The following is a 23,548-nucleotide window of genomic DNA, read 5'->3' on the forward strand; positions in this document are numbered from 1 at the left end:
TAGCTTTCCTTTAGTATCATTTGAGTACAAGGGAAGTAGTTGTTTCCATCTTTCTTCTGATATCCACTTTAATTGGTTAAATTGTACTATTTGACCCTCACATTTTATTCCCGTCCAACATATACAAATCTAACGGTGTGAACCCTAAAAACAACATGGACACAAAAATTAATGTTTGTATGTGGAACTACATTAAATTTAAATCAAACTAAAAAAATTGAATCTCTACATATTTAAATTTGTTTCTGAACTAAAAATTAAACTATTGAATGGAAAAAATAAAAAAAGAACGTATTTGCAGTGTTCCACCGACATTATATTATAACTCGTACATCTTGAGTTCTGTGGTTTTTGCCTTTCATTAAATATAAACGCCGCCAAGGATATCTTCACAAGGATTCTTGAACAACTTCAGGAAGGAACCCAAACACTTCGGTTATCTCAGACCACCCACCTCTTAGTTTAGGTAAACCAATTCGCTCGGGATGGTTAGATAAATGCTTAGGTAATACACCAGGTCCAACTAGTTGCTTAACATCGAACTCATTTTCTTTATTCTGCACCCATATGATATCACTATCTGCATCAGATTTTCCTTTCTCTTTCCAGTTTCTTTTTCTTTCTCTATTTGTTTTGAAACTACTCATTTTTAAACAAAATATAGCTCTGATTTGCTCTTTAAAAAATGAAATTTTTTTTATTGTGAATGAAAACTGAAGGGAATGGTGGTATTTATAAACTGTAGACCGGTCGAGTTTATATCGCTACCAGTGTAAACTCCACCGGGCGGTCACGTTGAAGCCGCTAGCGGTGTAGGTCGATCGCTTAACTTATTTCCCTGGGGATCATAGTAGCGCGGCCAGTTTGCCAGGCCACGTGGCATGGCAAATAGATGGGTTAGCCACCCATAGGAACCGGCCTAACAGTAAACCCTTAAAAGGCATTTCCAATCTCAAACTACAGTGTACATTTCTTTCGATCTCAGAACTTTGCAACTCAAAAAACTGAAACTGCTGATGATGGAAATCAAGGAAGTTTTTGGAAGAAAAGTTAAGCAATCTGAGGTTTTCCGGTTGTTGATACAAAAGAAGAGAAGGAAAAAGATGGTTTCGATGTTGATTTGGAGAATCGGTTTGAGCGGATTTGGAATGTATTGGATTCTTTGTCATGTTGTTCACTTCAATTCCAGAAGTAAGAGTGTGAATATGGAACGATTGATGATGATATTAGGGATGTCGATAAAAGCAATTGTAGATCCATTGAACAACTCTGAAGATCACAGGATTCTTCCTCACTTAATGTTACTTGCTATGAGTGTCAAGAAGAATGTTTGGCGGTTTTGCTAAACAGATGGCGAAAAGAGTTATCAAGGTAATTAACAAACTCTATGAATTGGAAGATCGGGATGGGGAACGAGATCAACAAGCTTTACATTCAAATGCAATAAGTAGGCGTACACAAATGACCTTCGGTATGAGAGGACTTGAAAATGCACTTATTGAAGACTGAGGATGCATTCAAATACAAGTCTCGGAGAAGGTAATTCTGCCTCTTTAGTTAGTAGATCTTGCATTGGTCATTAGGTTGATTTTGTCTTCTAAGTTGCTCTTAATTTATTGCATAAGTTTTTATGCGTTTATTGTCTTGATCTTGCTTCCGTGAATAATTAATTGCTTGCTAAACTGTTTGATGTTATTTCCTTTATAAGATATATGGCTCATGGAGGTTGCTAATGGTGCAGATGGAAATAAGGGGAGGCCAGGGAAACACTCCAACTCAACCTGTGCAACAAGATGAGTTTGCTTGCATTATAGGCCGTCTTCGTGTGAAAGTAGCTGCTTACCACAAGGTGTGGGTAATGACGGTAACTAGAATTTCAACTACTGTTTTGAATATTGCTTATCTGGATTTTAAATACTGCTTTTCTCTAGTTGTCATCTTCTGGAAAAGCTTGTTTGTTTGGTTTTTCTCGCATACATTACCTTAAAGCAACAAACACTATGTAGAGTACTGGAATTGCGTAATTGTGAACAATGAGTTACCAGGTCTTAAACACAATCATGGTTTTAGGATGTAATGCAATGATGAATATTTTATGCGTATAACTTCACCTAGTTAGGCTGCCTGTGTGAATGGTTAACCGGGAACGTGAGTTCATGCTTCCAGCATCGATGATCAGTTAAAAGCATCTTTGGTTGTATCATCGTTACACACTAATTGTCAAATTCAGCATTTCACTTCGCTAATGTTTTTGGTTTTGAATTTTGGAAACTCCTTGTTACCGAATGGGCTCATGCTATACGGCTTTGTGAACGGTTCTGGAACCTCATCAGGACCGTCTTGTATGATCCACAACCTTAATTTATATATCCTGTTATTCTCTGCCGATGTGTTCTTCTTGTTGCATCCGTTAGCTTAAGGTGCTGAACTACGTAGAGTAGTTAATCTATTGGGTAGCTGCTGTGATTTACAGTCTCGTGGTTTACACCGAGCACTGCATAATGGATGTTATATGCTTGGCACTTCCAAACTAAGGTGTCAATGTAGGATTAGCCCCGGTATCTTCATTAATTTTATACATAAGACATTTTGTGAAATCTCTTACTCTTTTCATGAATCTTTGATTCCTTCGCCATATGTGAAGTTTTTGTTCTTTTGGTGGTAGATATTAGATTACTATCAACTAAAACTTAGTTATCATGCTTGTGTTGCTTAAATTTGGTAGGGTCCAGTGTAGTGCATGGCGTGTCAATTTGGCTGAGCTAGTGATAAAAAAAATTAGATACTTATTTGCCTGGTATGTGTTGGTTCCTTACATGCAGTTCGTGGAATTCTACTAGTCTGTTTTGCAATTGTTAGTATGATTTTTGTGTGATACATGATTTTAACATGAGACCCAAATGCATAAATCTCAGGTGGACTGATAACTAGATTTAGTTTACTGTACACATGTGAAGAAGCGTCTTCCCCAATTTCACCTAGATATGCTATTTGTCTTTGTCGTCTATTTACTTTATTCATTTTATTTGCCCTATAGCTATATTTTGTGGGATCAATATTGGACACAGTAACACAGCTGCTGTAAAAGCACTTGCGTGGTCCTCACATTTACATGGACTTCTTGCATCCGGTGGTGGTACTGCAGACAGATGCATTCATTTTTGGAATACAACCACAAAATCACACCTCAGTTTCATGGCCACTGGGAGTCAGGTGATCTTCTGAACAATTTCATGTCATCAATCTACGCACGTTGCTTCTGCTTCAGAACTGATATGTTGAAATGTATTAATAATGGTGCATGAGGGACAGAATTCATCCTGTTCGAAAATAAAAAATAAGCTAGTTGCGAGATTTCGTTAGGATAGCATGTTAGGCAACTCATATTATGATTCATGTGAGATTCATTGACATATGTGACTCAAACGAGAATTTTGCCTACATATGCATGTGATGCCAGGGTTTACTGCCACTTTTATTTAGTTAGTACCCTTTAGCGTTGTTTATTATGATGCAGTTCTACTTCTGTAAGCTACCACTGAATGTGCATGTACTTTGTAGTTAGTCTCTCGTTTTCTACTTCAACGTTTTCTACAATACTAATGCTGTTTGTCAAATGAGAACAGGGTGAGATGGTCTTCATATCCTTGTTTAATGATGGATCCTAACTGTGTTTGTGTTGTATTGACTTTGTTCATGTATTTGTCCTGCAGCTATTTGTTTGGAATCAAGATTTGACACAAGCAGTGTTGAAATACTATGAGCACACAGCTGCTGTAAAAGCAACTGCATGGTCCCCACATTTACATGGACTTCTTGCATCCGGTGGTGGTACTGCAGACATATACATTCATTTTGGAATACAACCACAAATTCACACCTCAGTTGCATGGGCACTTGGAGTCAGGTGACCTTCTGAATTCATCATTCCTACGCTTGTTGCCTCTGCTTAAGAAATGATATGGTGGTACTGGATAGTCAAGCTATTAACTTGGGTGTCTTCTTCATGTTGTGCTGAAATTGTATTAGTGGTGCATGAGGGACAGAATTCATCCTCATTGAAAATGAAAAATCAGTTAACTTCGATATTTTCATTAGGACAGCATATTAAGCAAGTCGAATTATTAGTTGATTATTACCCTTTGGTGTTGTTGGTTATGAATCTATGATGCAGTCCTACTTCATTAAGGTATTACTGCATGTGTATTTTGTAGTTAATCTTTTGTTTCCTACTTCAGCATCAACACAAAACAATGAAAGTACTAGTACCACTATAATACTGATGCTGTTTGTCGAATTTGTATAACATTGATGCAGGTTTGCAATCTTTGTGGTCTAAAAATGTTAACGAACTAGTCAGCACCCATGGCTAACCAGATTATTGTTCGGAGATACAGATATTCTACAATGTCAAAGGTATGTGAAGTAGTCACCTTATAATCTCGCTAGAGCTCCAAAACTCTCTGATAAATAAATTAATCATCTAGTCTTTTTTGGGCAATGCAGCTGGCTACCTTTACTGTAAAGGGTTCTATATCTTGCCATCTCCCCTGATTATTAAAATCAGCAATATTATTGAGAAGTTGGGATTTCCTTATCCATGTTCATCGGCAGACTTTCTTATGTTAAAATTAAAATTACTTTGATTTCAGACAGTTGTTACAGGAGCAGGTGATGAAACACTTCGGACCGGTGTTGGAATATATTTCCTTCTCCAAAATCTCAAGTATGTTCAAGCCTCTTAATTCAATAATTTGATTTTAACTTGTAATAAATAGATCTAACTCCTTGTTCTGCACCTCGCTATTCTCTCAATCAACCGTTAAAATAACTCATTTCAGAGTCTCAGACCTCTTCCTTCAAAAATATTCGTAAGTGACCAAGAAATCTATATTCACACATTTATATTATCTTAACTTGTTCATGTTAGCTAATCCTGCGTTTGGATCTTAATTCAGAAGTATGATAGCCATATAGGAGCATCTTCTCTGGCAGAACTCAAATCCGGTGACCTACAGTAACAATGACATATTTTGGACCATGGTAGTAGATTTGGCGTATGACACAAAGGCATTCCAAATTTTGAATTCTAAAACAGATTTTAAGTCACAACATTAGATTTGATATTTCCCATTGTCTGTTCGGTACATGGTAAATCTCAAAATAACGCTGATATAACGGATAGCTGATAGATAAGTGTAATAAGACATTAAAAGTTTGGGTGTAACCTTAAAGACCCAAACCCTCATCTCTGCCGCCATTCCAATCTCAAAATACTCTTTCAATCTCTGCAGTTAGGGTAAAGAAAAAAAAGATGGTTTCTCCACTGATTTGGATAATTGGTATTGGTCGGAAATGATGGTCACTCTCATATCATACAGGCAAAAGGGGCAGATTGAGTCTGTGACAGGTCGTCGTGTGGTCATCTATATTGCCTTAGGTGTAACTATATGCAACTTAGTTGATGATTTCACTTTTTTTTTTTTTTGGTTTATTACTTCTAGTAGTTGTGATTAACTTGGATTGTGACATTTGTTTCAATTTCAGGCATATGTTTAAGGTGCAAGATTCTTAAAGACTTAATATATATCCTAGTGGTTTTTCATAAATCACCTTCGGTATGGGAGGTCTAGGAAATGCTGTTATCAAAGATGAGGATACATTCAAATGCAAGTTTCCGTTTACGGAAAGGTATATAGTTACTAGATCTTGCATTGACAGTATTCTGCCTCATAAGTTGTTTTAAATGGATTGCTTAAGCTTTATCTGTTAATTGTCTTGATCTTGTTTGTGTGAATAATTAGTTGTTTGCTAAACTGTTTGTTGTTATATCATATATAGGTTATGGCTCCTAGAGGTTGCTAATGGTCCATATGAGAATGAGTTGCTGGCCCAAGCCATTCAAGAAATGATGGCCAGTTTGCACAAGGCCAGGGAAACAGTCCAACTCAACCTGAACAACAAGATGAGTTTGCTTGCACCGAAGGTCGTCTTCATGTGAAGGTAGCCATTTACCACAAAGTGCGGGTAATGACGGCCACTAGGTAACTAGAAATCCAATTTTTTTAGATATTGGTTATCTAGATTTCAAAATACTGTTTCCTTTCCATTTTTCATCAAAAAAATTATGATGTTAACATCTTATTGGTGGTGACGATAAATAAATAATGTTAATATGTTATGTTTGAGAGCTTCCTCTTAAAAGTTAGGCTGAGAAAAGGAAATGAAGTCATGGCTTCGGGCTACAGGGGAATTTGATGATCTCTAATAAAACCCAATTCAAGAAATTTTGAAATTTTCATCTCATTAGAACACCCTATATTCAGAGTACTATTGAAATAATTAAAATTCTTGCTATCGATGGGACGTCAGACCGACACTTAAGTTGCTGATAGTAATGCATACAGATGCAGTTGGAGGACAGATTCTCTATAAGCTATCATAGCAGCATCCAAATTAGAATATTTAAAATGATAGCCTCAAATGAAACTTTGCAACTAATTTTAATACGGGTTTTCATTATTTATGAAACTTAGATGTAGCCGCAGTGAACCTTGCTTTGATTTGCAGTAGATCTAGTATTATGCAGAACTGCACAGGTAAGATTCTCAAAGCTCTGAATGATCATGTATCTCATTCCAAGACATGATGTAAACCAGCAATATTTGGCCAGACCTCATACCAACCTTGGATATGAATCTGGAGTTTATTGGAAGTTTATTTTCTTAAAAGAATACTATTTGATTTTTGGAAGTTTATTGCGTTTTCTTTCTTTTGTTTCGTTCTCCACCATAATATGGTTAAGATAGGACCTATGATTATTGGACTCTCTGTTTGAAGTGTAAGATTTATTCTTACACTCTGAGTGTTCTTCATATCAAGTAGTATAAACATTTTATTAGTTCGTTTCTTGATGTTAGCTTGGATTTGTGTCCGTCAGTTCTCAATTCTATTAGGTAGTAGTTAGTGACTATAGCTCCACAAGAAATAGCTAATCTCAACTTTGGATGAACCCGAAACTTATCCATCTGCTTTTGGCACATGTAATGTACCCTATGGTGCCTTCTCAACCTGAAAACCTCTGGCCTGTTACATTTAGCTCAAGGTGGAGTGCCTTTGCCTCTTTGCATTCATTATAGTTCCTACTGTTCTGTATAAGTTTTTATACCTTGTAAATCTCTTCTCTCTATATATTCTGCCTCTCTTCTAATAAAGCTTTTTGCAATAGTAAATTGAGTAAGTGAACAATAACAGTAATCTATGATTACAAAGGTCTGTTTTCTGTTTTTGTGAAGTTGCATAGGTTATATCTTGCAGTAGTAATATCAATGACCCGTCATTATTCTTACTGCTAAAATTATAACGGCATTATAAAATGTTCCGCCTCATGTACAGATTTACGACTGTGGACAAGTAACTAGAATTGCTAATGTCCTGTATCTAGTAGATCTTGCATTGTTTATTAGGTTTAGTAGATCCTGCATTGGTCATTAGGTTGATTTTTGCCTTATAAGTTGCTTTTAATTTATTGCATAAGCTTTATGTGCTAGTTGTCTTGATCTCGCTTCTGTGAATAATTAGTTGCTTGCTAAATTGTTTGTTGTTATTTCCTTTATAGGATATGGCTCGTAGAGGTTTCTAATGGTGCTGATGGGACTAAGTTGCTGGCTCAAGCCATTGGGGAAATGAGTGCCAGTTTGTGCATAGCCAGGGAAACACTCCAACTCAACCTGTGCAACAAGATGAGTTTGCTTGCGTTATAGGCCGTCTTCCAGTGAAAGTAGCTGTTTACCAGAAGGTGTGGGTAATGACTAGGTAACTAGAATTTCAACTATTGTTTTTGAGTATTGCTTATCCAGATTTTAAAACCCTTTTTTCTCTAGTTTTCATCTTCCGTAAAAGCTTGTTTGTTTGGTTTTGCTATGTAGAGTGTACTGGAATTGGGTGAATGTGAACAATGGGGTTACAAGGTCTTAAACACAATTACAGTGTTGGGATGTTAAGCGACAAATGGGTGAATGCTTTGTGCGTTGAACTTCACCTAGTTAGGCTGCCTGTGTGAATGCTTAAACTGGTAATTGAGTTAATAATTCCTGGCATTGATGATCAGTTAAAAGCATCTTTGGTCGCATTATCATCAACACTAATTGTCAAATTCAGGATTTCACTTTTCTAATGTTACTGGGGTCCATTTGAATTTTGGAAACTTTTCTAAGGTTTAGAGTGATGTGACGCTGATGCTGTCCCCTTCCCCTAAAAAGTGATGAGGCCATTTTATAACTGGGCTAACAAATGTGACAATGGAAGTTCGGCTGATTTAGTTAAGCCCACGACAGGTACTTGCTATAGAACTTGATGCACGTTGGTATGGTTTGGTTGTGAAAGACTAGTTATCTAGTTCAGCTGTTTAAATATCACCATCGGATACTAGTGTTTTTGATTGTGGTTGCCAGAGGGTAGTTTGTTCAAATTATATGCTTCCGTCGATTAGTAAGTAGTGCCAAGGCGAAGCCACAAGAAGGTTACATGAAAGCAGCGGCCAAAACTAGCTCCATTTTGTGTTCCCTTTGCTCGCCAGAGGAAATTTCTAGGAAACTCATCCCCTAAAGTTACAGCGACGGGTTAGAAGAGATGGTAGGGTTACAGGACATTTAACTATGGAATCAACAAACGACACATCGTACATACGCAATTTGTCATCAAACAATACATTATTACATGGGCAGGCCGGTGGTGGCGACTTGAGAAATGCGCAAAATTGGATGACGATACAAAAATAGAGCCATTAACACCCTTCTCTCAAGACAAGAAAGAAAATAGACAAATTGCTAGAGACCTCTAGCGTAAAGCCAAATTGCGGGATTGGGACATTTCCAGCACCTGTTCATCTTTTTTTCCTAAATTCAAATACAAATAATCAGATGAACAGCAGCAAAAAAAGTTAAAAACCCAGCAGAAGTTGCGGCATATCATGAGTGGCAGGCTCACAAGAGTCCACATGAACATATATAGTTCAATATAAATTTTGTCACGCTTTTCATTTACTTAATAATTCTATCATCATTCTCCTCCTGACATATCCATGAAATGAAAGGAGAGAAAGAACCGAGTTTCAAATTTTGAGCCCACCAGCTGATATAATCAACCTAACAGCTTTCCTCGATTCAAACATTTCATATATCGTTTTATCAAACAGTAGTACATCGTGTATTTGATATGTGAATATACATCAAATTCTCACAGACCACACAAACATGGTACACACTACACACAACTAATCTTAAATTGTATATGGTGGATATTATGCAGGTAGAACCAGATAATGTACGCAAGAGATAATTAACTAAGTTAAGGATTAGTATAAGCTTGATGAGTATCAAAGAGAGATAAAGATGATTATGCAATAAGGACTACTTAATTACGTTCGTCTTGATCATTTTCATCTTGAGATCATATGGATGATCCACAACTGGCCGGTGAAGTAGCAGATAATTCCGTCGTAGCAGATGACTCCGAGAGCATTTTTTGGATCTTTTGGGTAGTTTCTGATTCAGACACTCGGTCTCCTCCTTTGTTTCCAGCATAATAGGCCTCAAAGAAGTCCTTGTTTTCTTTTTCCAGTTCCTTCCACACTGCAGTAGGTTATTATTGCATGTAACAAGTATATTAAAAGAATACAAATTAAGAGATAATGTGATTAGGCAATGAAGAAGTAAGTATAGTGTTTTACGGTGCTCTCTAGAGATATGGTATGCATATAGAGAATGCGAGAGAGACAAGCAGGCAGGGAGATAGTACCAGTTGAAGTGATGACAGGTTTGATATTTGCATGCTTAAAGAGAGCTTCCATACACTCTTCCTTTGTCATGTGGAACAGTAGACACTTCTCAATCAAGTGTTGCACCTACAAAGCATCATTATCATATACAAGTAATAACTAAGATTACGTACTATTAAAACAATATCATCATCATTACTCTACAAAAGCTATTTCTTGAAAATATCTTTCAGTCCACCGGAAAAAGAGAACAGACATCAGTACTAGTGGTACATGCATGCACAATTTTCTTCACATTTACTTTTTCTATCTCTTCTGGCAGGATAAAAATTAGGCACATTACGTACCATGTGGATGTATGAAGCAGTAGAAGAAGAGTCCCCCATGATTGGATCTGGTTAAAACACTATTTTCTCCTTTTGTCTCTAGCTGTATAAGGTGTCTTTGCAAAAAAAGAAAAGAAAGCTCTCTGCGAATATGTAATGATCGTTAAAAAGCTACTGAAACTTTGGTTATGGAAAGGTGCGGTGAAAGCATATGAATGCTAGCTTTCTTTGGATCACAATATCTGGAACGAGCTAATTAGCTAGAATGATCTTGAGTAGCAGGAGAAGGATTCTGTTGTTTGCATAAAATGTATATATGTATTAGGATTTTGATTGGGTTGGGGGATGACGTGGGAGATGGATGATCATTGGTTGAGAAAGGAAACGATTACAAAGAATATCTGTTGTTTGCATAAAATGTCAATCCCTCCTTAAACGTGGGTCCTCCCAGTTTTGAATTTTAGACTCTGATTCAGACTCAGCAGTAAGCAGCCAGCAAACTCACTTTACTTGCCCGTCAAACCCAACGGTTCTCCCAGAAGCAGTATACTCTCTTTGAATGAACCCATAGAAATGACATTCTATGCGCATGAAATTATTTTGCCTTCTCTTCTTTTCTCTGATCCTCTCGTTCTTGATAAGTTGGGTCGCTTCTTATCTTTCTGCCTTGTGTTAATTACTACATTGCGAGCTAGTAGTATTGTTCTTGAAGATAATCATCCTTCTCTTTATCAACAGACAAAAACAAGAACAATAATCATTACTAATAAATAATAATAACAAAATTATACTATTTGCAAGACCCACTATGAAATGATCTGCCTAAAAGTGGTTCCAAAGCAAACCCTTTTGTGATAAACCAGCATCAACTGAGACAATAACAACCAAGGGTAAAAAGAAAACACCAGCAAAGAGGACAATACAAAGAGCAATTTCAAGCGCGCCTGATATTTCCATGCCCCCATGCGTGTATAATAGCTGTGGGTGTAGTGAAAGCATGTACCACTTTCAACTGTCTCTCTGCATGAATCAAACAACCTCTGGCGATGAAAGAAGGCACGTATGTGGACTTATTTTTACCTCATGGCGTTTCATCTAAATTTTTTACTTAGACTTGAGTTTAAGTATTTGAGTTTTCCATGGGGCGAGTTCTGCTCTTTTGTTATGGATTTCCACTACCTACAAGTTAACAATTTCATGTCGACTAAGTTTATTTATTTATTTTTTTTTTTTTTAGGGGATTTTTATAAAGTGCCACACTTCCAATTTGCAGTTTAAGAAAATGCCACCGTTTTTTCAGAGTTTATTAAATGCCATATATTTGACCTTTTCCATCCCGTTTTTTTCAAAATAACAGTTAACATCCATTAGTGCATAGGTGGCAGTTATCCAGTTTAGTAAATGACATTTGTGCCCTTGAAACAAAAGCCGAGAACTCAAAAACCATCACCACCGGTGGCTACATTCCATTGAGATCATAAAACCATCACTGTCATCTACAACCACAGCAGCAAATCCATAACAATCATGTACGCGAAATGGCTGAATGCCTTCTCTATTGATATCATCGTCTTTAAATGAGAATAATGTACAGCCTAAATTAGGCAACAAAATATACAGCTAATGCCATTGACTATTTAGCTAACTATTCTAAGTAATATATACAAATACATGGTAAGAAAAATAACTTAATTGGAGCCACAAATCTTGCAAAGAATTCCTGAATTAACGTCATAATTACTTCCATTGATAATCCAGTGGGTAATTCGTTCTCTTAGGCCTTTCGTCAAACATGTTATGTGCGAAACTTGTAATTGGAAGCTAGCACATTTCCCTGTAGTATGATTTCTCTTTGGACCTGCGACTTCGAATTCTATACACACCCATACTCATAAACCTTCTCAGACACACAATAATAGCTTAGTCTTGCATTATTCATCATCAAAAACAACGGAAGCAGTAGCACCATTCCATGTTCTCTTGGTGCTTAATTTATCCAAACATTCAATTTAGCACAAACCCATCGACCCTAATCCATCAAAGACGACTCTTAATATTTGTTCATCTCCTCCATTGATCAATGAGTCGTAAGATGATTAAATCAATTACAAATTTTGCACTAATTCAATCAATTACAGATTCAACTCAGCCAACACAACTCAAACAGTTCTTAACAATTCAAGGCCACCAGAATCATCTCTCTGATCTGCTCCACCATCTTTGTTGGCATCAGATTGCAATTCGAGCAAACCCATCTCCTAATTCGTACCAAAACTCAGAACCCCTTTCAATTTGTTCTTGACCATTTGAGCAGCAACCAATTCAGTTTCTCCGTAAACTGTAGCTTTAAATCTCTATCCTAACATTCATCTATTGTATACACACTCTGCAACACCCATTCATGTAGCTTCATAACTGCAATTTCTCAGATCCATTTCCCTCAATAAAACAGCAATACCTTGAGCTCGATCTCCTGCAGTTCATGAACCTCATCTCCAATTCCTCTTCTTCTCCTCGGTGCGACGGCAACTTCACAACAAAACCCAATCAAACCCTATTCTTATGTAAATTCCATCAGCAACCATCATCATTCTTTCTCTCTAACAACGATTCCAACACAAACCCATGTTCTATTCTTTACAAGCTCTTCAAACCCTTGTTCTTCATCTCTGAACCCATCTGATTTCGAGAACCCACTCATACTCAAGTTTCACTTCCCCCTGAAATTCTCCATTGTCTTCTCTCAAGAACATCACAAACCCGTTTCTCTATTGTTTCTTCTCATCCATCACCGAGATCAACAAATAACAACAATCACCAATTCTAGTATAATAGGGTTTTCAAGGGTAAATATGTAAATCGCGACAGATTCTTTTGACCGAGTCAGCGAAAAAGACCGAGTGTGTGGGTCCTGACGGAAAAACTAACGGTTATGGCATTTAATAAACTCTGAAAAAAACGGTGGCATTTCTTGAATCGGGATTTGCAAGTGTGGCAGTTTGTTAAAAATCCCTTCTTTTTATGAAAACTTCATTTCTCGACTCAATGTGAGACTTGGCTGTACTCCCTTCATTTACAAATAAAAAACGCTTTGAATTAAGTTGATGCAAATCATATGTAGTATATTCTAAGTTACAATGCAAATTCAGTCTCGCGATAGATTTTGGCTTGCAATGGTAGATTGACAAATTCTCAGTCACATGAGAAATTTTGTACCAAGTAGCTGCTTTCGAGTTGCTTAATAAACATGGCTTGCAATGGTAGAATTTTTTTTTTTGATAGGTTAAATAGAAATTTCATTGAAAAAAAGGCACTTAGGGGTACCTTAACCGAATGAAAAAAGGGAAACCGAAAGGGGATTTGGCTACCCAAATAAAAACCACAAAAAAATAATTTATGACGGAGGCCGATATAATGAATCCCATATAGAAATCACCATATTTGCTGTAAGCCCCAACATTTTTGTATTTGATTCGGCCCAAAGAAACGCTTGCAATTTGATATCTCTAATGAGGCTTGCCAAAGTTTTCTTTTTGTTTTCGAAGGTTCTTACATTTCTCTCTTTCCATATACACCACCATATAACAACCGGGATGTTATTTCATATTCGATTAAGTCTTTCGTCTCCCCAATTAAACTTCCAAGTCTTCATAGATGTAATGACATTAGGGTCATGTGACCATCCAAATTGACACCCTTCAACAAAATAGTCCCATATTCTCCGAATTCTCCAACAACCATACAAAAAATGCATACTTGATTCATCGTCTTCCTCACAAAAACGACATACACTAGAGACATCCATACCTCATCGTAAAAGTTTATCCGCCGTCATTACTCGATCATGAGAAAGAAGTCAAATAAAAAAATTGATTTTGTGAGGATAATCATTACTCCAAACAATATTGGATGGATAATCCGGCTCACATTGATCGTCGTTGACTTTAATTTCATCCTTTACTGTATATTGACCAGCTAGTAATGAAAGAGAGCGCACTACTATTGTCAAGCAAGTTGGCTAAGTAAAGCAAATGACGCATATGAGCTAAGGGAATGGCCTAGGTGATTGTAGTGCAATATTAGCTGTACATTGGCTCAAGAAAAGTTCGCTGATAGACAATGTTGGTCGTGCATTGGCTTAGGCCAAGTTCAGTAATGCGCAACAGTGGTGCATTATGACTCAGGTGACGGTTACAAGTTGGTTATTGTCTTTACAAGCATGCCAACTGTGTGAGACAAGGGACAACAGTTATGGAGGGAGTTTATAATCGTGAGGGAATGTTCATAAGTACTTTGGAACCGGTGTTGAAGGTTTGCACAAGTTAGGAAAGCAACTGGTCAACATGCACAGTTATTGGCGGTTATGGAACTACCTTATGGAACACATGGCTATTCCATGCGTGTACAAGTGTTGTGCACAGTTTCTGGCCATTGTAACCACTGTATAAATAGTGTAGAGAAAATCAGTAGGCTACATACATATGAGTTAGTCTCATGTTTTGAGAGAATAAGGCATCACCAAGAGGGTGATGGCCTGTTTTGTAGTCCATGTGATAAACAAGTTTTGTTTATCTTCCTTAATGCAATAAAATGGGTTTATTGTGTTATATCTTTGTGTTCATTGTGTTGCTGATCTTGTGAAATTGTCAATTGGATTGATGCATGCAAAACCTCATATGCTTATGGGAGCATAAAGAGTTAGAGAGTAAGAAGATGAATACTTTCGTTGCGTATTGCCTTAAGAGTGAAAGAAGATGCATACTTTGATGTAACTGTGCAAGGCTGAGTACTTATGGGTGACGTTGATTCACCGAACCACAAATTATTGACGGTCGTGTCCCATGAAAATATTAGGCCGTTAAATGGGAACGTGACAACTGCCACGACGGAGCAGTTGGCAGGAAGAACTGATAACTAGATTAAGAATCTTTATAACACACAAGTGAAGAAGCGTCTTCCGTCATCCCCGGTTTCTTTTACGATTACTACAACATCTTCATGTCCTTCAATGCATCTCATGGCACAGTGGGAGAGTGCAAGACTGGAAACAGAAGCAAGGCTTTCAGAACGAGTTGTTCCTGTTTGATAACTCCCAATCCGCTCTTTCAACATCAGTGAAATCAGAGGCCGATTAGTTACTCCGACTTTGGCATTCTGAAGTTGGTGAACTATTTTGGAAATTGTCCACAACTTGTCTAAGTCCTCTCTCTTAGACATCTTCATAACATCTTGATAACACTGTAACTATCGAAAATCCGATAGCACACCCAAAGTATCAAAATAGAAAGTAAACTAAGACATAATATTCATTTATAAAACGAAGTGAAAGGTTGTGAATGATCTTATTAATAATTTCTTAATTTCACATCCCAAACCCTAATATGAAGCTTGAAGAACAACTCTCACAACATAACTCCCACCTCACAAAATTACTCAACACCTATTTCAATGCCCTAAGATTTCCTTTTATAGGCGATCGGTGTAGTGGAATACAACTCGTATTTACTTCACTGGTATTCACACATTTCACGTGATTTCCCCTTTTACTTCGCTACTCCAATTTTTATTACAAAGTGCTACTACCGAATCGATGATAACCTTGGATTCTTGTCTGTACAGTTGTCATTATTTCTTGCTCGACAATCTTCCTTCGCTGGGAATCACTCTTTCTTCGCTGGAAATCCCTTTGTTAGATAGTTTAGACGAGTTCTTCTTCTTCTTCTTCTAATGTCTTCGTTCCTCTTGTCATTATAACTTCATTAATATCTATACTTCGCAACTAATACTTCGCATCTCCCATTTTCGGAAAAATTTCGATGTACATTTTAATAGATGCTCGATGTACCTATCAAGCATCTTAATAAATGCTTTATCTCGATTTTTGGTAACGGTATCTTTTCGAGATATGTTTGTTAATCCTGTTCCTACACATGGCGAAAATATTTTTTGTACCTACATCCACAAAACTAGCTTTAACTTCAGGGAAGATCAAGACGGAAGAGAGCAATTAGTGAGCCGTAAGAAGAGGTGAAGTGGGGGGATTAGCAATTAGTGAGCCACAAGAAGAGGTGAAGTGGGGGGATTCTAAATCAGATGTCGAGGATGTAGTTTGTGCAAGCAAAATACAAATGCCTTCTTGCACAAAGGCTGTCCTCCATAAATGTCGGACAAAAACTTGAATTCTTAACATATCTGAAATTGTCATGACAGTATATTGTATTATTAGATATTTAGTAGCTTCATGTGAATCTTATCTCAACATTCGTTTCTTAACTCTTATTATTATTATTATTAAAAGGAGTCATTGAGGTATTTAACAAGCTAAGCTCCAACAACGCACTACTACACGAATTGAACAGGTAGCCGTGCTAACCTACCAGCGAGCCTAATGAGTAACCTAGCCAAGGGAGCCGAAGCGGAAGGGGGCTGAGATTGTGTCACAAGGGGGCAAACTAACACTACCTTCCATGTTAATTCCTGCAATATTACGCCATTGGGGACTTGAACCTGTGACCTCCTGGAGCGCATTAAACTTTGGGGAACGGGGATGACCAGCTGAGCTAGGGACCCGTTATTATTATTATTATTATTATTATTATTATTATTATTTTTCATTTTTTCTAGTCAGTTGTATTTTTCGGTTTTTATCTCTCGGCAATTACTTTGCTCCCGCACTGCTGAATCATTTTTGGCAAATGATTTTTTTTTTTTTTTGGGAAAATGATTTGCAAAACAGTGCTTCTTCCTCATGGCATGAAAGCTGACCCATACCTCAGCAAGACAATCGAACTACTGGGAACTAACATTGTTGATGGTAGTCTTTGTTTGTATACGGTATCTTGAAGGTTTAGAGTGATGTGACGCTGATGCTGTCCCTAACAAATGAAAGTGATGAGGCCACTTTATAACTGGGCTAACAAATGTGACAATGGAAGTTTTGCTGATTTTGTTAAGCCCACGACAGGTACTTGCTATAGAACTTCATGCACGTTGGTATGGTGGGTTGTGAAAGACCACTAGTTATCTAATTCAGCTATTTAAATATCACCATCGGATTCTAGTGTTTTGATTAGTAAGTAGTAGCCACGGCGAAGCCACGAGAAGGTTACATGAAAGCAGTGGCCAAAACTAGCTCCATTTTGTGTTTCCTTTGCTCGCCTAAGGACATTTCTAGGAAAGTCATCCCCAAAAGTTACAGCCAAGAGTTAGAAGAGATGGTAGGGTTACAGGACATTAACTATGAAAACAACAAAGGACACATCGTACATACGCAATTTGTCATCAAACACTACATTATTACATGGGCAGGACGGTGGTGGCGACTTGAGACAAGAAAGAAAATAGACGAGCTGCAAGAGACCTCTAGCGTAAAGCCAACTGTGGGATCGGGACATTTCTCTCTCTCAGCAACAAATTCAAATACAAATAATCAGATGAGCAGCAAAACAGTTAAAAACCCAGCAGAAGCCATGATTACTTGCGGCGTTCATTCCCACAGACCACACAAACATCATGGTACACACAACTTGGGCTACTGTTTGTTTTTTCCTTTAGTTTTGCTGTTTCTTTAGTTTATTCATCTGCGCAATCTTAAATTGTATATGGTTGGATCTTATGCAGGTAGAACCAGATAATGTAAGAGATAATTAATTAACTAAGATAAGGATCAAAGACATACCAAGAGAGGATGATTATATGGAATAAGGAGTACTTAATTATGTTCGTTTTGATCATTTTTATCTTGCGATCCTACGGATGATCTGTTGAGATTATTATTCCCACATTGTTGGGCAATGTAAGATCCTTCGACTTAGGACCTCTCCACTCATTGCCAATTGGTTTTGAGTTGGATGTCCGCATACTTTAACATAGTATCAGAGCAGGTTTGTTTGCGACGAGTCTTTGACCGCGCCTTACTCCGCGTCACCCGATTTAATGTCCACGTGTTAGACCCAACGAGGCTACACGTGAGAGGGCGTGTTGAGATTATTATTCCCACATTGTTGGGCAATCTAAGATCCCGCGACTTAGGACCTCTCCACTCATTGCCAATTGGTTTTGAGTTGGATGTCCGCATACTTTAACATGATCCACAACTGGCCGGTGAGGTAGCAGACGATTCTGTCTTAGCAGATGACTCGGACAGCATTTTTTGGATCTTTTGGGTAGTTTCTGATTCAGACATTCGGTCTCCTTCGTTGTTTCTTGCATAATAGGCCTCAAAGAAATCCTTGTTTTCTTTCTCCAGTTCCTTCCACACTGCAGAATGTTATTATTGAATGCAAGTTACGTAACAAGAATACGAAGAGACAATATGGTCGAGAGATACAAGCAAGCAGGAAGGCAGGGAGATAGTACCAGTTGAAGTGATGACTGGTTTGATATTTGCATGCTTAAAGAGAGCTTCCATACACTCTTCCTTTGTCATGTGGAACAGTAGACACTTCTCAATCAAGTGATGCACCTACAAAGCATCATTATCATGTGTAATAACTAAGGTTACATACTGTTAAAACAATATCATCATCATTACTCTACAAAAGCCATTTCTTGAAAACATTTCAACTAGAAAAAAAAACAGCCATCACTACTAATGCTACATGCATGCATAATTTTCTTCACATTTACTTTATCTATCTCTTCCGCATCAGGAAAAGTTAGGAACATTACGTACCAAGTAGATGTAAGAAGCAAAAGAAGAAGAGTCCCCCATGATTGATCTGGCTAAAACACAAGTTCCGCTCGTTTCTTTTATCTCTAACTGTATAAAAGATACTTCAGGTGTCTTAGCCTGTGAGTATGTAAATAGTTACGGAGATACTGAAAGGTGCTGTTAAAGCAAATGCACGCTTTCTTAGGATCACAATATTTGGAAGTAGAAGGAGAAGGTTTCTGTTTTTGGTTAGTACTGTATGTATATATATGTAATAGGATTTTGAGGGGGTGGGGGGATGACGTGGGAGATGGATGATCATTGGTTGAGAAAGGAAAGGATTACAAAGAATATCTGTTCTTTGCATAAAATGGCAATCCCTCCTTACTCGTGGGTCCTCCCATTTCTAATTCAGACTCAGCAGACTTACTTAACTTGCCCTTCAAACAAATTCACCCAACGGTTCTCCCAGAAGCAGCCGTATACTTTGTCTTTGAATGATTCCTTTCGTGCCATCTCAGCTCATTATTGCCTCATCTCTTTGATATTCTTGGCCCTGCTAGAAACTGGTCATTTACTTGATCAATAACATGGCCTTCTCTTCTTTTCTCTCCTCTCATTCAGTCATTCTTGATAAGTTTGATCTCTTCTTATTATCTTTTCTGCCTTCTGTTAATTACTACATTGGTAGCCTAGTACTTTTCTCGAAGACTATCTAATAAATAACAATAACAAAACTACACTATTTGCAAGGCCCACTATGATATGATCTGCCTCAAAGTGGTGACGCTACGGAGTGTACCAGTGGTCCAGTATTAGACGCGTATAGCTTCCGTGTGCGGCAACAGCACACACCACCGGCACATAAAACCTAGTCTTAGTCAGTTGCTACATATATGACGTATTTGGTTGTAAAGTCCTAGTCTGTTGTTGTAACCTAGTCTTCCATTCCTAGTCTTCTGTTGTAAATTGTCCTATATATTCGTTCATGTAGTTCAGATTCAATTGAATCATTCTTATGTAAACAGTATAAATACTCAATGAAATAGAATGAAGTCTATATAATTGTGAGACTCTTAAATTCAGATCTTTAGAATCTTTGATGGTATCTTTGATCCATCGGTATCCTAGGACCTAGTTTTTTTTTTAGTTTTTTTTTTTCACCTTCCGCATCCTATTTCTCTGATTTCTCATCTCCATTGACAAATCATCTCACAATGGTTGAATCAGTTTCTCAAACACCACCTGAAAGTCCCAATCACCAAACCACAGAAATCCCATTCACTTCAAACTCAGGAAACCCTAGAACTTTGGACCCATACGTAATTCATCCCAGCGAAAACCCAGCTACTGTGTTGTTCTCTCCGTTGTTACAAGGTGATAATTACGGATCATGGGTGAGAGGTATCACCAAGGCTCTCAATGCTAAGGGAAAACTTGGATTTGTGGATGGCTCCCTTCCTCCTCCCACTGATGAACTGACTTATCAGTGTTGGAAACGTTGTGACGATTTGGTGGGCAGTTGGCTCCTTAATTCATGCCAACCAGATATCAGGGCAAGTTGTTTATATGCTCCTTCCTCTCACGCAATCTGGAAGGATCTACATGTGAGATTCTGCATATCTAATGCTCCTATCTTATTTCGTTTAAAATCTGCTATTGCTGCGATTCGACAAGAGTCGATGTCTGTGTCTCTGTACTATACCAAAATCAAAACCTTGTGGGATCAATATGATTCCCTTATCTCTGTCACGGAGGTGTGCATCTGTGGAGATGGAAAGTCGCTGCTTGAAAGATTGGAACGTGACAGAGCCATGGAATTCCTTCAAGGTTTGCACGACAAGTTTTCAAACCTCAGAAGTCAGATCCTTTTAATGGATCCATTTCCAACAGCACTCCGTATTTTCAATATGGTGCAGCAGGAGGAGGAACAACAACATATCACCTCGAATCCTCTTCCTAACATCGAGTCGGCTGCTCTCAACACGAATCGCTTTGCTGCACCGTCTTCTGCTAATCGATCTGCTGCAAGTCACAACAAAAGGCCAAGACCTCATTGTGATTTTTGTAACCGCCATGGACATGTCAGGGATCGCTGCTATCGTCTTCACGGTTTCCCATCTTCCTATACATCACAGCCGGTTGCTGCCAATACTATCGCTGCTCCTTCCGAATCACAACTTACCAATCAGCCTGCTTCCCCTTTTTTTCAGCTGAGCAGTATTCTCGCTTGTTAGCGCTCATCAATACTCCGTCTGCAGATACTCCAATTGAGCCACGGGTCAATTTTGTTGGTAAGTTACTTAATTCTTTTTGCTTTGAACCTTGGTTTGTTGATGGTGGTGCTACTCATCACATTTGTAATTCTTTGTCTTATTTCACTTCATATTCTCCTGTTACATCTTTGATTCAAATGCAACTTCCTGATGGTACTCTATCCACTGTCAAACACATTGGTGAAGTGGTTTTTTCACCTAATTTGAAACTGTCTAATGTTCACCATATCCCAAATTTTAAATTTAATCTCTTATCTGTCAGTCAACTCACTCGTTCTCTGAATTGTGTAGTTGTTCTTACTCACGATTCCTTCATGTTTCAGGACCTGCTCACGACCAAAGTGATTGGTCAGGGTAAGCTTACAGCAGGTTTATATCAATTACGAGCTGCTACATGTCCATCGGCACCCCCTACAGTTCTTTTTAACAATAAAACAGCCTTCGACATATGGCATTGTCGACTTGGGCATCCTAGCTTAGATCGGTTTCGTTATTTATGTAATTCGTATGACTATATTCAGTCAAATTTTTCCCATTCATGTGATGTATGCCCATTGGCTAAGCATACTCGGTTGTCTTTTAATAAAAATCGTATTTCTTCTTCTCGTTGTTTTGAACTTATTCACTGTGACATATGGGGACCATTTTCCACCCCTTCTTTGGCTGGTGCACAATATTTTCTCACCATTGTAGATGATTTTTCTAGGTGTACTTGGGTATATCTTATGCATACCAAGAGTGAAACTTGCAAATTTCTCAAGTTTTTTGCTCGTCATGTTGTGACTCAGTATTCTAAGCAACTTAACATCATCTCTACAGGTACTTTACTACCTTTTTTACCTATCTTACAACGTATTCAATCCGATAATGGCATTGAATTTTTATCTCGAGAATTTCAGGCATGGATTCATGAAAATGGTATTCATCATCAGCGCAGTTGTATCTACACTCCACAACAAAATGGAGTAGTTGAAAGGAAACATCGTCATCTCTTAACTGTTGCTAGGGCTCTTCGTTTCCAGGCAAATATACCTATCACATACTGGGGTGAGTGCATTTTAACATCAGCCTATCTCATTAATAAAATTCCAACTCCAGTACTTTCTAAAAAGTCTCCTCACGAAGTCTTGTTCGGTACGAAACCTGACTATCGTTCTCTTCGTATTTTTGGTTGTCTTTGTTATGCGCGCAATACTAAGATTACTAATAAATTTGATCCACGAGCTACACCGGGAATATTTCTTGGTTACCCATATAATCACAAGGGTTATATTATACTAGACCTTTCCACTAAATCCACGTTTGTGTCTCGTGATGTTATCTTTCATGAGCATCTCTTTCCTTTTAAGGATGCCCAGGTTACCACTACTGATGTTTTTACTCCTGTTGTTCAGGAAGAATTTTTTTATGATGCTTCAGATTCTGGTTCAGAATTACAACAGCCATATCCTAATCCATCTACCTCATTGGACTGTTCTCCTCAACCTTCTTCTCAGCATACCCACACTACGTCACTGCCATCTGCAGTTGCCTCGTCATCCAGCGCTGCTTCTCCGGCATCTTCTCTACCAAGTGTGACCACTGCTGAAGTTCTACCAGTAGCTTCGGTTCCTGTTACTAGACCTGATGTGCCTTTACGTCGCTCAGCCAGAGAGCATAATCGGCCTTCCCATTTGAAGGACTATATATGTTCAGTTAAAGAGTGTAAGTCTACAACTCCTTATCCTCTTGCTAATTATATTGCTTTTGATCAATTTACTCCACAACATCGTGCTTTCATTTCATCTGTTCTTACCAATGATGAACCACGAAATTTTACTGAAGCCATTAAAATTCCAGTTTGGCGTGATGCCATATTCAACGAACATACGGCTCTAGAAAACAATGATACTTTTACTCCTACTACTCTTCCACCTGGAAAGACTGCTATTGGTTGCAAATGGGTTTTTAAGAATAAATATCGCCCAGATGGCACGATTGAACGTCGTAAAGCACGTCTTGTTGCTAAAGGTTATACGCAACAAGAAGGTATTGATTATCATGACACTTTTGCTCCGAAAAATTGGTCACTGTTCGTGTTCTTTTATCTATTGCGGCTATTTATAATTGGCCTCTTCATCAACTGGATGTTAATAATGCTTTTTTACAGGGTGATCTTCTTGAAGATATTTATATGAAAATTCCTCCTGGTTTTCAGAAAAAGGGTGATCATCGTGTCTACAAATTAAATAAATCTTTATATGGCCTTAAGCAGGCCTCTCGCCAATGGTTCTCCAAGTTTTCTACAGCTTTACTCAATGAAGGTTTCACACAATCTCGTGCTGACTACTCTCTTTTTACCTTTCATTCTGGATCAGTATCTATTTACGTTTTAGTTTATGTTGATGATATTATTATCACAGGTAATAGTGACTCTGCAATTCAGAACCTAAAACATAAACTTGAGTCTCAATTCTCTCTCAAGAACCTTGGTCGTTTGCAATATTTCTTGGGGATTGAAGTATCGCGCTCTCCC

General features: G+C 37.9%; 2 protein-coding genes and 1 long non-coding RNA gene across 10 annotated transcripts; 1 reads left to right on the plus strand and 2 right to left on the minus strand.

Moving 5' to 3' along the window:
* Nucleotides 1-982: 982 nt before the first annotated feature.
* Nucleotides 983-9,022, plus strand: LOC113304670. Of its 8 annotated transcripts, none has more exons than XR_003338295.1 (12): nt 983-1,539; nt 1,742-1,849; nt 3,038-3,213; nt 3,714-3,907; nt 4,318-4,416; nt 4,653-4,726; nt 5,295-5,440; nt 5,548-5,691; nt 5,842-6,044; nt 7,619-7,815; nt 7,929-8,074; nt 8,217-9,022. It is a non-coding gene; the product is annotated as an uncharacterized LOC113304670 (long non-coding RNA). The 8 variants fall into 8 exon arrangements; XR_003338296.1 differs by having other exon boundaries at nt 8,223-9,022; XR_003338298.1 differs by lacking the exon at nt 8,217-9,022 and having other exon boundaries at nt 1,709-1,849; nt 7,929-8,204.
* Nucleotides 9,023-9,159: 137 nt separating this feature from the next.
* LOC113304669 lies at nt 9,160-10,380 on the minus strand. The gene is made up of 3 exons (XM_026553809.1): nt 10,126-10,380; nt 9,799-9,904; nt 9,160-9,632 (listed from the first exon to the last, which is right to left on the minus strand). The coding sequence occupies exons 1-3, from the start codon at nt 10,162-10,164 to the stop codon at nt 9,451-9,453; spliced, it is 327 nt and encodes a 108-aa protein (XP_026409594.1). The 5' UTR covers nt 10,165-10,380; the 3' UTR covers nt 9,160-9,450.
* Nucleotides 10,381-18,184: 7,804 nt separating this feature from the next.
* Nucleotides 18,185-18,817, minus strand: LOC113305245. Its single transcript, XM_026554326.1, has 3 exons — nt 18,779-18,817; nt 18,463-18,568; nt 18,185-18,363 (listed from the first exon to the last, which is right to left on the minus strand). The coding sequence occupies exons 1-3, from the start codon at nt 18,815-18,817 to the stop codon at nt 18,185-18,187; spliced, it is 324 nt and encodes a 107-aa protein (XP_026410111.1).
* Nucleotides 18,818-23,548: the final 4,731 nt, after the last annotated feature.

The sequence above is a fragment of the Papaver somniferum genome, chromosome 8 (genome assembly GCF_003573695.1).
Source record: "Papaver somniferum cultivar HN1 chromosome 8, ASM357369v1, whole genome shotgun sequence".
Lineage (NCBI taxonomy): Eukaryota > Viridiplantae > Streptophyta > Magnoliopsida > Ranunculales > Papaveraceae > Papaver > Papaver somniferum.

Coding starts and splice junctions, on each gene's coding strand:
- LOC113304669 (XM_026553809.1), bottom strand. CDS start 10,164: ATGGGGGACTCTTCTTCTACTGCTTCATACATCCACATG. Junction 9,905..10,125: donor CTGCTTCATACATCCACATG/GTACGTAATGTG, acceptor GATGCTTTGTAG/GTGCAACACTTGATTGAGAA. Junction 9,633..9,798: donor ACCTGTCATCACTTCAACTG/GTACTATCTCCC, acceptor AACCTACTGCAG/TGTGGAAGGAACTGGAAAAA.
- LOC113305245 (XM_026554326.1), bottom strand. CDS start 18,817: ATGGGGGACTCTTCTTCTTTTGCTTCTTACATCTACTTG. Junction 18,569..18,778: donor TTGCTTCTTACATCTACTTG/GTACGTAATGTT, acceptor GATGCTTTGTAG/GTGCATCACTTGATTGAGAA. Junction 18,364..18,462: donor ACCAGTCATCACTTCAACTG/GTACTATCTCCC, acceptor AACATTCTGCAG/TGTGGAAGGAACTGGAGAAA.